The 13,825-nt window shown below is 46.6% G+C and overlaps 1 protein-coding gene across 1 annotated transcript; it reads left to right on the top strand.

Moving 5' to 3' along the window:
• Nucleotides 1–8,399: 8,399 nt before the first annotated feature.
• On the top strand, nucleotides 8,400–13,397 carry LOC140915906 (olfactory receptor 52E2-like). Its single transcript, XM_073356520.1, has 2 exons — nucleotides 8,400–9,306; nucleotides 13,360–13,397. The coding sequence occupies exons 1-2, from the start codon at nucleotides 8,400–8,402 to the stop codon at nucleotides 13,395–13,397; spliced, it is 945 nt and encodes a 314-aa protein (XP_073212621.1).
• The last annotated feature ends 428 nt before the right edge of the window (nucleotides 13,398–13,825 follow it).

Consider the following 13,825-nt stretch of genomic DNA (forward strand, 5'->3'; position numbering starts at 1 on the left):
CATCTCCACATTGAGGGCAGGGTGGACTGGGTAAGAAACTTACACTGCTCAGACTTTTGACCAGGGCAAGACGGTACAGCTCTGAGGTCCAAGGCTGGGGAGCTGGGGGGAACTGGCTGGAGCCTCTCTATTGTTGGTTCACGAGTGGCTAGTGAAAGCATTCATCTAACAGTAGCTTCGTGTGTCGCTGTCTGTGTATGGCTGCATAAGTGCAAGACCTGGAGAGAATTGCAGCTAGTCACAGCCTCAGAGAGTGATAGGGGGCCCAGATTGGCATGCCAGAGGGCTTATCAGTATCCCAGTTCCAAGTTGCACCCTGAGGACACACCCACCCAATGAACAGGCCCTGCTAGAGCGTGAGTCAATTTCCCTGTTCTCATGCACTCAGTTACTGACAAAGAGCCCATGGTTACAGCAGGGAAGACAGGACTGATGGATTCTGTCTTCATTCTCTGTGTGACCGTGGTGAAGTCATGACTCCGTGTGCCTCAATTTACCTATCTGTATAATGGGGATATGCTCACAGTGATTTTCCTTTTCTAGATGTTTTGGACATTCTTCAATGAAAGTTTCTGCATGATATGATGATAGTTACTAATGAGAATTACTGATCACTTATCCTTTAGCGAGAGCCCCATGCGCCTGCAAAAAGTGATCGTATCTCCCCTGGGTCATCTTTCTCCATATCTGTCTGTCTACTATCTACCCAGCCATCCTGGGCATTTACAGGTTATCAGACCCTATGGAGATCTCGGCATTATCCCAAATTTTCTTACTAATCAACTATAATTTTTAAAGACACACAAATACACAGAACAGCCAATTCCTCTCTGACTCAGGATAGTGCCCAAGAGTTCTCATCTCCCTTTGGGAAGGTCCCTTAATTATTGTTTACTCCTAAAACTGGATAAAGAGCACAGAAATGCAGACATGTAAAGAGACATTGGCTAGAGTGCCTCCAGTCTCTAGCCTGTTTCATTCCAGATACTGCTTCTCCTCTAGAGGCTGAACAAACCCCACAGGTCTTGCACAGAGCTCTATTATAAACAGTGCTCAGCCCTCTCTCGGCTCTCAGCGTGGGATGTTGCTGCAGATGCTGGGGTGAGAGCGGTGTGGGGCACGGCTACCTGAGGGGGATTCCCAGGGAAGACGCTTCCGTCTCAGGATTCACAGGTACCATCTCTTGCTGAGAAGCTCACCTGCTCGACAAACCCAGGGCAATGTGGTGTGATGGGACATAGAGTATGTCTGGGGTCCTTTCTGCTCTGCAGAGACATAAAACATCCCAGGGCCCTTGCCACAGGGGATGAGTTTGCTCCAGTATCACTGGCCAAAATGTCCCTCTTTGCTGTGCACCCCCGCCTGCCCCAGCTGATGGCCTCCACCCCCAAGGTGGCTGCATTTCAGTGGCACAGGGGATCCTTCAGGATGAAAGGTTTCAGGAGATAGACAATAGAAGGCCAAATTCTATGTCCATGGCCCATAATTTTCTCAGGCCCCACTGTGGCAAAAACTCTCTTGGAGTAAGAACTGAGTAAAGACCTCAGGAGGCAGCTGTGTGTTAATGCACAGAGACTCTCACCTCCTCCTCTTGCATTCCAGGGCTCTGACTGTTAAAGGTGGGAGAGGGGGCCGGGGAGGCTGTCACCTGACTTTTATCTGCTGGAAAGCATGGAAGTGCTAGGGGTCCTCATTGGAACCATTCTAAGAATTTTTCAAAACGGGAAGACATCTTTTCTCCTAGCTTCATTTGAGAAGTCGGCTGAACTGTTATGCCTGAAACTTTCACAAAATTATTCAGCTGGAAGGAAACACCCAGCGTAGGAAATTTCAGTCAAAAGATTTAAAGTTTGGCAAACTTATGAGCAACTGAAAATGAGATCTCCTAATTGAAGGTGACAGACAGCCTTAACTAACCGTGGTGCCACCAGACCACCAGAATGGCCAATCCATTTGTGAATCCCATTCAGCTAAGCTCTTTGCTTTAATAATGTCTGTGGCAAGGAGTTTCACAGGCCAAATATGGATTACATAAACAATTTTATTTTCTCAATGTTATATGTTAAGATTGTCAATGTAATTGAATGGTCCCTTGTTCGTGTGTTGTGGGACAGACTAAATATAAATGCCTGACCTACTTTCTTTATCAATAGATTCATAGGGTTGAAGGTCAGATGGGACCGTTAGATCATCCAGTCTGACCTTTTGTATAACACAGGCCATTAAATTTCACCCAGTTACCCCTGTATTGAGCCCAATGACTTGTGTTTGACGAAGGCCTGTTCTACACTAGGATTTTACATCATAAAATCATAGACCCTCAGGGTGAGAAGGCACCACAATGGTCATCTGCTCTATCTCCCTGATAAGATGCAGGATTTGTTGCATCAAACCCATCCCATACAGACGACTATCCAGCTTCCGCTGGAAAACTTCCAGCGAAGGAGCTTCTACAACCTCCCAAGGCATCTGTTCCATTGTCCTCCTGTTTTTCACAAGATTTCATCTAAATCTGCTCTGTTGTAGTTTGAACCCATTGACTCTTGTCCTGCCCACTGTGGCAAGACAGAACAACTTTCCTCCATGTTTTTATGGCAGCCTTTCAAGTATTTGAAGACTGCTGTCCTGTCCCCCCATTAATCTCCTCTTTCCAAACTAACCTGACCTGGTTCCTGCACCTGGCTCATACGGCTTGCTTTCCATCCTTTTGAACATCTTTGTCACTTACGTCTGGATCCTTTCCAGTTTCTCTACATCCTGTCTATATAGCTGTGACCAAAATTGGACACAGTGCTCCAGCTGAGACCTAACCAGCACTGAGTACAGGAATACTATCACCTACCATGACTTGAATGCTCTGCCTCTGATAATGCAACCTAATATTGCATTTGCCTTTTTTGAAAAAGCAAAAAAAAATCCACACACCGGAGAAATGTTGCTGTATCAACCTAACCCTGGTGTAGACAGCATGAGGTCGATGGAATTATTCTTCCATCATAGAATCATAGAATCATAGAATATCAGGGTTGGAAGGGACTTCAGGAGGTCATCTAGTCCAACCCCCTGCTCAAAAGCAGGACCCATCCCCAATTAAATCATCCCAGCCAGGGCTTTGTCAAGCCTGACCTTAAAAACTTCTAAGGAAGGAGATTCCACCACCTCCCTAGGCAACGCATTCCAGTGTTTCACCACCCTCCTAGTGAAAAAGTTTTTCCTAATATCCAATCTAAACCTCCCCCACTGCAACTTGAGACCATTACTCCTTGTCCTGTCCTCTTCCACCACTGAGAATAGTCTAGAACCATCCTCTCTGGAACCACCTCTCAGGTAGTTGAAAGCAGCTATCAAATCCCCCCTCATTCTTCTCTTCTGCAGACTAAACAATCCCAGCTCCCTCAGCCTCTCCTCATAAGTCATGTGTTCCAGACCCCTCATCATTTTTGTTGCCCTTCGCTGGACTCTTTCCAATTTATCCACATCCTTCTTGTAGTGTGGGGCCCAAAACTGGACACAGTACTCCAGATGAGGCCTCACCAATGTCAAATAGAGGGGAACGATCACGTCCCTCGATCTGCTCGCTATGCCCCTACTTATACATCCCAAAATGCCATTGGCCTTCTTGGCAACAAGGGCACACTGCTGACTCATATCCACTTCTCGTCCACTGTCACCCCTACGTCCTTTTCCGCAGAATTGCTGCCTAGCCATTCGGTCCCTAGTCTGTAGCTGTGCATTGGGTTCTTCCGTCCTAAGTGCAGGACCCTGCACTTATCCTTATTGAACCTCATCAGATTTCTTTTGGCCCAATCCTCCAATTTGTCTAGGTCCCTCTGTATCCTATCCCTCCCCTCCAGCGTATCTACCACTCCTCCCAGTTTAGTATCATCCGCAAATTTGCATCGACTTAGCTATCACATCTTGAGCAGGTAGATTATCTAAACTGACAGGAGAACGCCTGCCATCTGTGTCTACTCTGAAGCGCTACTGCAGTGCCCCTGTAGCCTTTTAAGTGTAGACGAGCCCTCAAGCAGATCTTCCAGAAATGCATCCAGTCTGGATCTGCAGACATGAGGAGTTGGAAAATCCACCACTTCCCTTCGCAGTTTGTCCCAACAGTTGATCAACACCAGTGCTAAACATTTGGCCCTTATTTCCAATTGGAATTTGTTTGGCTTCAGATTGCAGCCGTTGGGCCTTGCTCTGCCTTTCTCTGCTAGATTACAGAGTCCGTTATTGCTATGTAATATAAATAAATGAAGCTCTTTAATTCTATCACTGTCAGGCTTTTTCTCCCACCTCAAATCATTTTGGTGACTTTTTTTTGCACCCTCTCCAATTTTTCAACAGCCTTTTTGAAATGTGGACCCCAGAACTGGCCACCAATGCCCTGTGCAGAGGTAAAATCCTCCCCCTGCTCCAACTCATCACTCCCCTCTTTATGCATCCAAGGATCACATCAGCCCTTTTGACCACAGCATCGCAGTGGAAGCTCACGATTAGTTGCTAAATAACCCCTAAATCCTTTTGTGGGTACCTACGTTCCATAATACAGTGCTGTAGTCTGTGGGTTGGGTCTCTATTCCCTGTTCCGAGGGGATAACTTTGCATGTGACTATATTAAAACCCTTTGTTTGTATGGGCCCAGCTCACCAAATGCTCCAGATCAATTGATGTGCCTGCCCTGGCCCCCTCATTGTAACCACTCTGCCAATCTTTGGGTCATCCTCAAGTTTTATCTGAACTGATTTCCTATTTGCTCCCAGGTCATCTGGGAAAATATTGAATAGCGACGGGCCTAGAACTGATCCCTGCAGAACCACACTAGAAAGAGACCTGTTTGCTGATAATGTCCCATTGACCATGGCTTTCTGAGATCTTTCAGTTAGCCAGTTTTTAGTCCATTTGATGTGTGCGGTACTGTCCTGTATTTTCCTTTTTGGGGGGGCTCTACCACTGACAGCTTGTGTCCTTCTGGTTCCGAATGAGATGTGTGGTGGATCAGTCAGTTTGTAACTCTGGTGTTCGTAACTCTATGGTTCTACTGTAGATGCTCTTTAACATCCTCTTTCACTGCTGGAAAGTATTTCATCACCTCATGTAATATGAGTACGTGATACGGCTTCTTTCCAACTGCAGAACAAAACACATCTACCTTTTCTGCAACATTAACAAGTTTCCTTTCTCCTTCTAAGAATTGGCCTAAACCTTTTCTGTGATTTATTTTGTTCTTAATGTACTTAATAACCCCCTTTTTGTTATCCTTAGCCCTGCCAAGCATGTTGTTTTCTCTGATGTTTTTAACATCCCTTATAAATTTTCATAACTTCCAATTTGTATTTCTTTGTATCTATATTCCCTTTCCCCGTTTGTGATATATTGCTTTCCCCCCCAATTGCTGCCTTCACTTTGCCAGGGAACTGGGGTTTTAGCTAAAGTTGTCCACATTCTTGACTGTGGAATTGTGGCTTTTTAGATTGTAACGATGCTGCCTCTGCAGAGCAGGACACTACTTCGAGTATCAATTCAGGACAAACTGCTTAGAGCGGGGCAGTCACAGGCCAAAGCTGGGTGTCCTTTATTATTAAGCCACATCAAACCAGCCAGACTGAGAGGACTTTGGTCTCACCCCACTGGCTAACCACAAGTCACACAAGCAATTCCCTTGGACACCCCAGTTTCCCAGTATCCCCACCAGTGCCACTCGTTATGGAGACGAATGGTTATGAAAACCAATACCCCAGTAAAAGGAAAAATGTTCTCTTGTTCCAAAAGGACCAAGCCCCAGACCCAGGTCAATATACAGCTCAGACTTACCCACAAATCACACTGTTGACAATCCTTTAGAATCTAAAATCTAAAGGTTTATTCATAAAAACAAAGAAATATAGATGAGAGCTAGAACTGGTGAAATGGAATCAATGACACACAGCAATGGCAAAGTTCTTGGTTCAGGCTTGTAGCGGTGATGGAATAAACTGCAGGTTCAAATCCAGTCTCTGGAGAACATCCCCAGCTGGGATGGGTCCTTCAGTCCTTTGTTCAGAGCTTCAATTTGTAGCAAAGTCCCTCCAGAGGTCAGAAGCAAGATTGAAGGCAAAATGGAGATGCTGCTGCTGCCTTTTATAGTCCTTTTGCCATGTGACTTGTGCTTTTTTTGTTCCAACCACAAGCCGCCGAGCACATGGCAGAGTTCTGTCCATAGGCATGTGACCTCCTTTGTACAGGATTTGCTGCAAATATATAACAGTGGTTGCAACAATGATTTGTACAGTCACAGTTTATGTCAATAACGTCACGAAGCTCTCTAATGAATTCTTCTTGAATAACTCCCAATTTTCATTCCCATTGTTCTGTCTAAATTTTTCCTCCCGATCAGTTTTGGTGATAATTTGCCTCAGCTTTGGAAAATTAGCCCTTTGAAGCACCAAGTATCTACAGATATTATTAGTTGGGAACTGTTCTCTCTATTTCCACTTCAATGAAATCCATTCCATTCTTTTATTTTATTTTCCTTTGTCATATCCGCCTTCTTTGTCTCTTCTCTAAACTAAACAGTCCCAGACTTTTCAGTCTGCCTGCGTATGGCAGCCTCCCCCATTCTCACAGCCTGTCTTGGAAACTCCCTTGTTGTCAGACGTCACCGCTGTGGTGCTCTTCTCTGTCCAATGTTGATAACAGTCGGCTGTTTGCCTGTGTTCCCTCTGTGTGCTGCCCCAGCTCTGCGCAGGTAGCTGGCACAGCAGACCCCGAAAGAACCCCCCATGACCACAGACACCTTAAGGTAGGAGGGCACCTGGCCAGGTTTACTGCCAAACAAAACACAGTCTCAAGCTCCCCGGATCATATGTCTACAGTTCTGCTAGTACCTATGTGCTCCCTGACAATGGACACAGCTCAGTCAGTGGCGGGATTTACCACTGCCCCCTAGGCCAGACAAAGACAACTCCTCAGGGGTGCATTCTTATACACAAGAACAAACAAGTTACACATCACTCCTGACGCATTCAGGTACAACCCCTCTACATATGAGGGTGCCGCCTCTCACCTGGTACATGTTGGTTTGAACAAAACAACTCTATCCATCACAGTACCCTTTTGCCCCATCTTTAGGATGGGTCCGCCTGTTCCTTGTTATCTCTGTGGAATGTGTTCGTACTGGGATGTTCTGGTGCCATCCTGGCATATGTTTATATCGCTGGTGTCCAGGATCTTTTAGGTATGTATATTTTGCAACATCAGCCCTTTCCTTGCCAGCTTCTGTGAGCAGGGCCTGCCTCTGGCTCACAGTTTAACTTTGCTTTATGTTAGCAAAGTCTTGACCCATCACTTTAGCTCAGGCCTTTGGTCTCATTCCGGGCCTCCGATAGAAGGGTTTATGTTTTAGGGCCTCATCTCACTACATTCCCACACTTTTTGTCTTTTTATGGGGAGGATGTTTACCCATCATCCCGGAAAAGCATAATGCCTGGAAGAAAGATAACCCCAGTGGGCAAAATGCTGTGATGTGGTTATCTTATTTTACCATCCCTACACTCATGCCCCACCTGTCTTTAGTCTGCACATTCCCTTGTACGACTGAGAGGCAGATTTTATTATCCAATTATTTTTAATCCCTTACGGTGTGTCTGGGAATGTTAGGTCTGGGACCTCGACTGAGGTGTGGAGTCTGTGCTTGTGTATTGTTAACTTCGCTGAATGGAATGAGATGGCCTTTGCCAATATTTGTTAGTCCACACTAGGGACTTTGTTAAGAAAAAACAGATATCTAAATTATATAGATAACATGAATATATAGACATACATAAATTAATATATGTTGTGATTACTATGTGGCTGATAAATTATCATACGTGATTTATGAGGGGGCTTATATGCTGTATATGTTACAAATATATGCTTTAACACCTTATGGTTTAGGGCCTCATCTTACTAAGTCCCTTTCTATTTGCTTTATTCATTACAGAAATTGGGTGACATCCAAGCATTGCCTTTGTTTTGGCCACTACTGCGAATGAGCCAGTGTTTCCGTGAAGCTGATATCAATGACGTCTAGTTTTTTTTCCCTAAGCTATGTTCTAATTGGGATGTTTTCCCCGGCACATGTCTTGGCAAAGGTTTGGTTTTTTTCCACACTCAGATTCTGAGCAACCGGGGGAATGGTGAATAGTCCCAGAGAGGTAGGAATTATTGATGCATGGAGCACTATGAGATATGGAATTGGCATTAATAGGGCCAGTGGTTCATAATTCATTTATCTGAATAATGAAAGTGTCATTTTTCAGTTTGTGAAGAGCAACCAATCTGCTTCCCCCATGAGAACAGCCCCCAGTAGTGCACGCAGTGTCTCATACTAACATTGTTTCTCCATCCAGGCATTTGGACTCCTTCTCCCCTACAACATGTCAGACTCCAACACAACCGACTTCACCAACCCCTCCACCTTTATTCTACTCGGTGTTCCTGGCCTGGAGGTGGCCCATGTCTGGATCTCCATCCCCTTCTGTACCATGTACGCTCTAGCCGTCTTGGGGAACTTCACCATCCTGTTCATTGTGAAGATGGAGCCGAGCCTCCATGGGCCCATGTACTATTTCCTCTGTATGTTGGCTGTCACTGACCTTGTCCTGTCCACATCCATCCTGCCCAAAACACTGAGCATCTTCTGGTTCAATTCCAGGGAAATCGATTTCAGTGCGTGCCTCACCCAGATGTACTTCATTCACAGCTTCTTACTCATGGACTCTGGGATCCTCGTGGCCATGGCTTTGGATCGCTATGTGGCCATCTGCCATCCCCTGAGACATTCCACCACCTTGACAAACTCTGTGGTGGCCAACATCGGCCTGGCCGTGGTGCTGCGCAGTGGCATGCTTGTTCTGCCCTATGTCCTCCTGGCGAGGCGGTGGCCATATTGCAGAACTAACATCATTCCTCACACGCACTGCGAGCACATGGCTGTAGTGAAGCTGGCCTGTGACGACACCCGTGTCAGTAGTTACTATGGCCTCTTTGTGATATTCTGTGTGATCAGTCTGGATGTATTTTTTATTGCCATGTCCTATAGCCAGATCCTCAGGGCCATCTTCAGCCTCCCCACAAGGGATACCCGGCTCAAGACTTTTGGGACCTGTGGCTCCCACCTCTGTGCCATCTTAGTCTTTTACATCCCTGGTCTCTTCTCCTCTCTCACGTACCGGTTTGGCCAGAGTGTACCCCTGCATTTCCACGTTCTCATGGCCAATGTCTACCTCCTGGTGCCCCCCATGTTAAACCCCATCATCTACGGGGTGAAGACCAAGCAGATCTGGGACAGGCTACTCCAGCTGTTTACTCATAAAGGGACAAAACATTTCTCCTGGTTCTATGGCTCTCAGACCAAGCTCCGTGCAGAGCTGGCTGGTGACACGGTGCTCGGCTCTCTTTCCTGCATTACTTAATGGGCAGTCAGAGAGACATTAAACCCTTTCCTGACCTCACTGTGCTGTGTCAGCGTGACAAACTGGGGAATCGGTTTGTGTAGAACTCAGTAACGGATAGGGGTGCCAACTTTCTAATTACTGGTAACTGGACCTCTGAGGTCCTGCCTCCTGCCTCGCCTCTTCCCCCAAAGCCCCAAACCCCGCTCCTCAGCTGACCTCAAGATCCCACCCACTTCTGCACCTTTTGCCCCAAGGCCCTGCCTGTCACTCTCTCCTCCCCTCCCCTCCCGCAACCCTGCACTGGATCATCTCCATATCCGTCCCCTCCCAGCTGGGCTCCCTCTGCTCCAGGGCTGGGATGGGAGCTACTGCAGCCTGACAAGGAGTGAGGACACAGCACTGGAGGCCAACAGGCCAATCAGGAGCAGAAAGGGAAGCCAGGAAGCCATATAAAAGAAACTGAAGATTGGGAGCAGGGTTGTGTGGCAGATGGGCGAGATTGTGGGCCCTAAAAGTCCGCTACAAAGTTCCTGAGGGAAGAGACCATTGTGTGGTTTATTTCTTTAGCTTTCAGCTCCCCTTTGTTCCTCCTGGCTGGGGGCCTGTAGCACACAGGGTCCCTACAATAGGGATGGGCTGGGATCCCTTTGCTGTGAGCCAGGCCTCCGGGGCAGGGGCAGGGATCAGCTTTGAAGCTAGGTGGGCACCAGCTGAGAGAAATGTAAGGATAGTCCTCTGTGTTAGTTGGGAAAGCGGGATGCTGGGGAGAGGCCTCAGTGTGATTGGTAGCTCACAGGGAGGGAGATAAACGGCACACCTTCCATTAGCTGGGTATTTACACACGTACATGGCACATTATCTGGAACTACAGGGCACCCATTGTCCAGGGTCTGAAACTGAACAGTGAAGCTGAGTTTCATGTAAGCTCTGCACGACGCTTTTGATCACCTCATCTTTAGTTAGGGTTCAAGGCAGTGTTATCCCCATGTCATGGGGATGGACTGAGCCACGCAGAGGGAAAGGGATTGACCCAAGGCCACACAATAAGTCTGTGCCACAGCTGAGAATAGGAACCAGGAGTCCTGATCCCCAGCGCCATTGCTCTGGCCATGAACTGGCATTGCTCCTCTGGGTTGTATTCGATGCAGTGAGGCTATTTGTTTGTCATGATCAGTGGAGTTGACGTCCTTCTTAAAGAGGAGGAATTTACTATAGAAAGAGCTAAAAACTATAGTCAGAAAAACAGGTTTCCACACAGCTTAGTCTTCAGTCTTGTCTTGCTTGTTTACCAGGGACCTCATGCTGCCTGGAACTTTAAACTGCACAGAGGCCCAATGACATGTTGCAAGGTACCAAATCAGTGCAGTGGGTGACTTGAAGGTCCTGATTAGGACCTTTTGGTAGCAGCACACTAGAAATAATAAATAAGCATCTCCATTTCATGCATGGAGAGGCTGTCCCAAAAGTCACCCAGGAAAACTGTGGCAGAGCTAGGCCTCTTTGGTCCCAGTTCACTGGTCTCTGCTAATGCTTTATTTCTGGTTAAATGACATGGGCCAAATCCTCAGCTCGTGTAAGTGGGAGCAGCCCCACTGAAATCAGGGAAGATCCCCTGGACTGGAGAAACCAATGGAGAAAGAGCACAAGGCCTCTGTGCTGCTGCATGGACTATGTGAGCCAGGTCTGAGAGAGCCTAACCACTTCCTGCTGCCTCAGTTTCCCCATCTGTAAAAGGGGGATAGTTCCTGGGAGTAGTGAGCAATAGTCTGTAAAGCACTTATGAACAGTCAACTCTGTGTCCATGTGTCACTGTGTCTCAGTGGCATACAGCTGAGGATGCCAAATTCAGGACAAACTGCTGAGAAATAGGACTGACTGACCCCAGACTGATGGTTATTCCATCATTAGATTATACCAAACCAGTAACAAAAGTAAACTTGCCTCATGACATTGGTTAACAAGAAGCCAAAAATGCAGTCTACTGAGGCATTCCAATGCTTGGGTCACCACCCAGACCCTGGACTCCATGATGAGTGGTTACTGAAAACCAGTTTAATCAGACATAGGGTCCTTCCAATCCCAAGAGATCAACCATTTAGCCAGTGTGACACTCAGTACCTTGTGGGAAAACCCTGCAGCCCCATGTTCATCCTGATTATATGCTTGTATAGATCAGGGGTGGCCAACCTGAGCCTGAGAAAGGGTCAGAATTTACCAATGTACATTGCCAAAGAGCCACAATAATACATCAGCAGCCCACATCAGGTCCCCCCGCCCGCCGCCCCCAGTACCTTCTGCCCGCCAGTAGCCCTGCCAATCAGTACCTCCCCCTCCCTCCCCGTGCCTTCTGCCCACTGTGATCAGCTGTTTTGCAGTGTACAGGAGGCTCTGGGGTAGAGTAGGGAGGAGTAAGGGTGCAGCAGGCTCAGGGGTGGGGGCAGAAAGGGGCAGAGGTCTTGGGGTAAGGGGTGGAGTGGGGATGGGGCCTGGGGTTGAGCAGTGGAAAGTTGGCACGTGTACCTCCTGCCCCGGAGTCGGCACCTATGCAAGGAGCCGCATATTAACTTCTGAAGAGCTGCATGCAGCTCCAGAGCCAAAGGTTGGCCACTCCTGGTATAGATCATTGTTGCAACCAAGGTCCTATAGTTGAACCAAATCTTTAACAAAGGAGGTCAAATAAGGTGTCTATGAAACGGTTTCAGAGTAACAGCCGTGTTAGTCTGTATTCGCAAAAAGAAAAGGAGGACTTGTGGCACCTTAGAGACTAACCAATTTATTTAAATAAAATAAATAAATTATTTAAATAAAATAAATTGGTTAGTCTCTAAGGTGCCACAAGTCCTCCTTTTCTTTTTATGAAACGGTTTAACTTGCTGGTTATGATTATGCTCTCTGTATGTGTGTATCATTTTGTATTTGAAGTTATAAATATTGTCTATGTACTTGTATCTCACTGTGTTTCATTCTAAGTACCATTAGTGAAGAATTTGGTCAGCTTCTTGAGAAAGGACTATTCTGAGTAAGTGCCCAATCAAGAAACTCTTAAGTGACAATGGACATTGGGAGACTCCAATCCACATCTGAGGAGAGTTCCTGGGAATGTTCAAGGTAGCATGTGAGCAATGGCTGCCCTGCCTGCAAACTGAGTCAGGCATGGACATGTGACTTGCCCATGTGACTCCAAACTCCATCTTGCTGCTGTGATGTCCCACAGTAAGGACAATCCACATGGCAGAGGATATAAAAGGCCATGGAGACCCCTCCATTTTGTCTTCTATCCTGCTCCTGAACTCTGGAGGAACCTTGTTACAAACTGAAGCTCTGAACAAAGGACTGAATGACCCATCTCAGCTGTGGATGTTGTCCAGAGACTTGATATGAACCTGCCATTTATTCCATCACTGCTACAAGCCTGAACCAAGAACTTTGCCATTACTGTATATAATTGATTCCATTGAACCAATCCTAGCTCTCATCTCTATCTCTTTCCTTTTATGAATCACCCAAATAGGTTGGGGGTCATCAGTCCTTTTTCAGAGCTTCCTTGTTAGAAACCCAGGCCAGAGAAATGAAGCAGAACATGAAGACAAGAAGGAGATGTCTTGGCGGGCCCCTTTATGTCCTCTGCCCTGTGCATGGAATTTTACTATCCTAAACAAAGCCCACAGCCTCTGTGTGTGGAAAGTTACTAGCCCAAGATGGAGTGCAGGATCACATGAGCATATCACATGTCCTTACATACTTTGATGACTCACAGGGCAGCCATTGCCCAGATTCCTGCAGAGGTGGCCCAATGTCAGAGTTAAGTGTCCTTGATGGGCTGTCAACATATAGCTGTCTGGCATTAATGCAAATTCTACCTGAGCCGTGTTACCTAATGGTACAACATGTGTAAGATACCAGTACATTGATAATACTCAGAACTTCAGACACAAAGATGATAAATGCACACAAAAAATCATACTTAGTAAATCATAGCTTTCCTATTAACACCTGACAAGACATACTTATTAAAAGATTTGCTGCAATTGTGCAAAAATTGTGCCACCCATTTCTACTTCCCCTATCAATTCTTCCCTGTTTGTGAACAGCAGGTCAAGAGGAGCATGGCCCCTAGTTGGTTCCTCCAGCACTTGCAGCAGGAAGTCATCTCGAACACTCTCCAAAAACTTCCTGGATTGTCTGTGCACCGCTGTATTGCTCTCCCAGCAGATATCAGGGTGATGGAAGTCTCCCATGAGAAACAGGGCCTGTGATCTGGAACCTTCTGTTAGTTGTCTGAAGAAAGCCTCGTCTACCTCATCCTCCTGGTCTGGTGGTCTATAGCAGATGCCAATCATGGCATCACCCTTGTTGCTCTCACCTCTAAACTTAACCCAAAGATTCTCAACAGGCTTTTCTCCAGT

The sequence above is a fragment of the Lepidochelys kempii genome, chromosome 1 (assembly GCF_965140265.1).
Source record: "Lepidochelys kempii isolate rLepKem1 chromosome 1, rLepKem1.hap2, whole genome shotgun sequence".
NCBI lineage: Eukaryota > Metazoa > Chordata > Testudines > Cheloniidae > Lepidochelys > Lepidochelys kempii.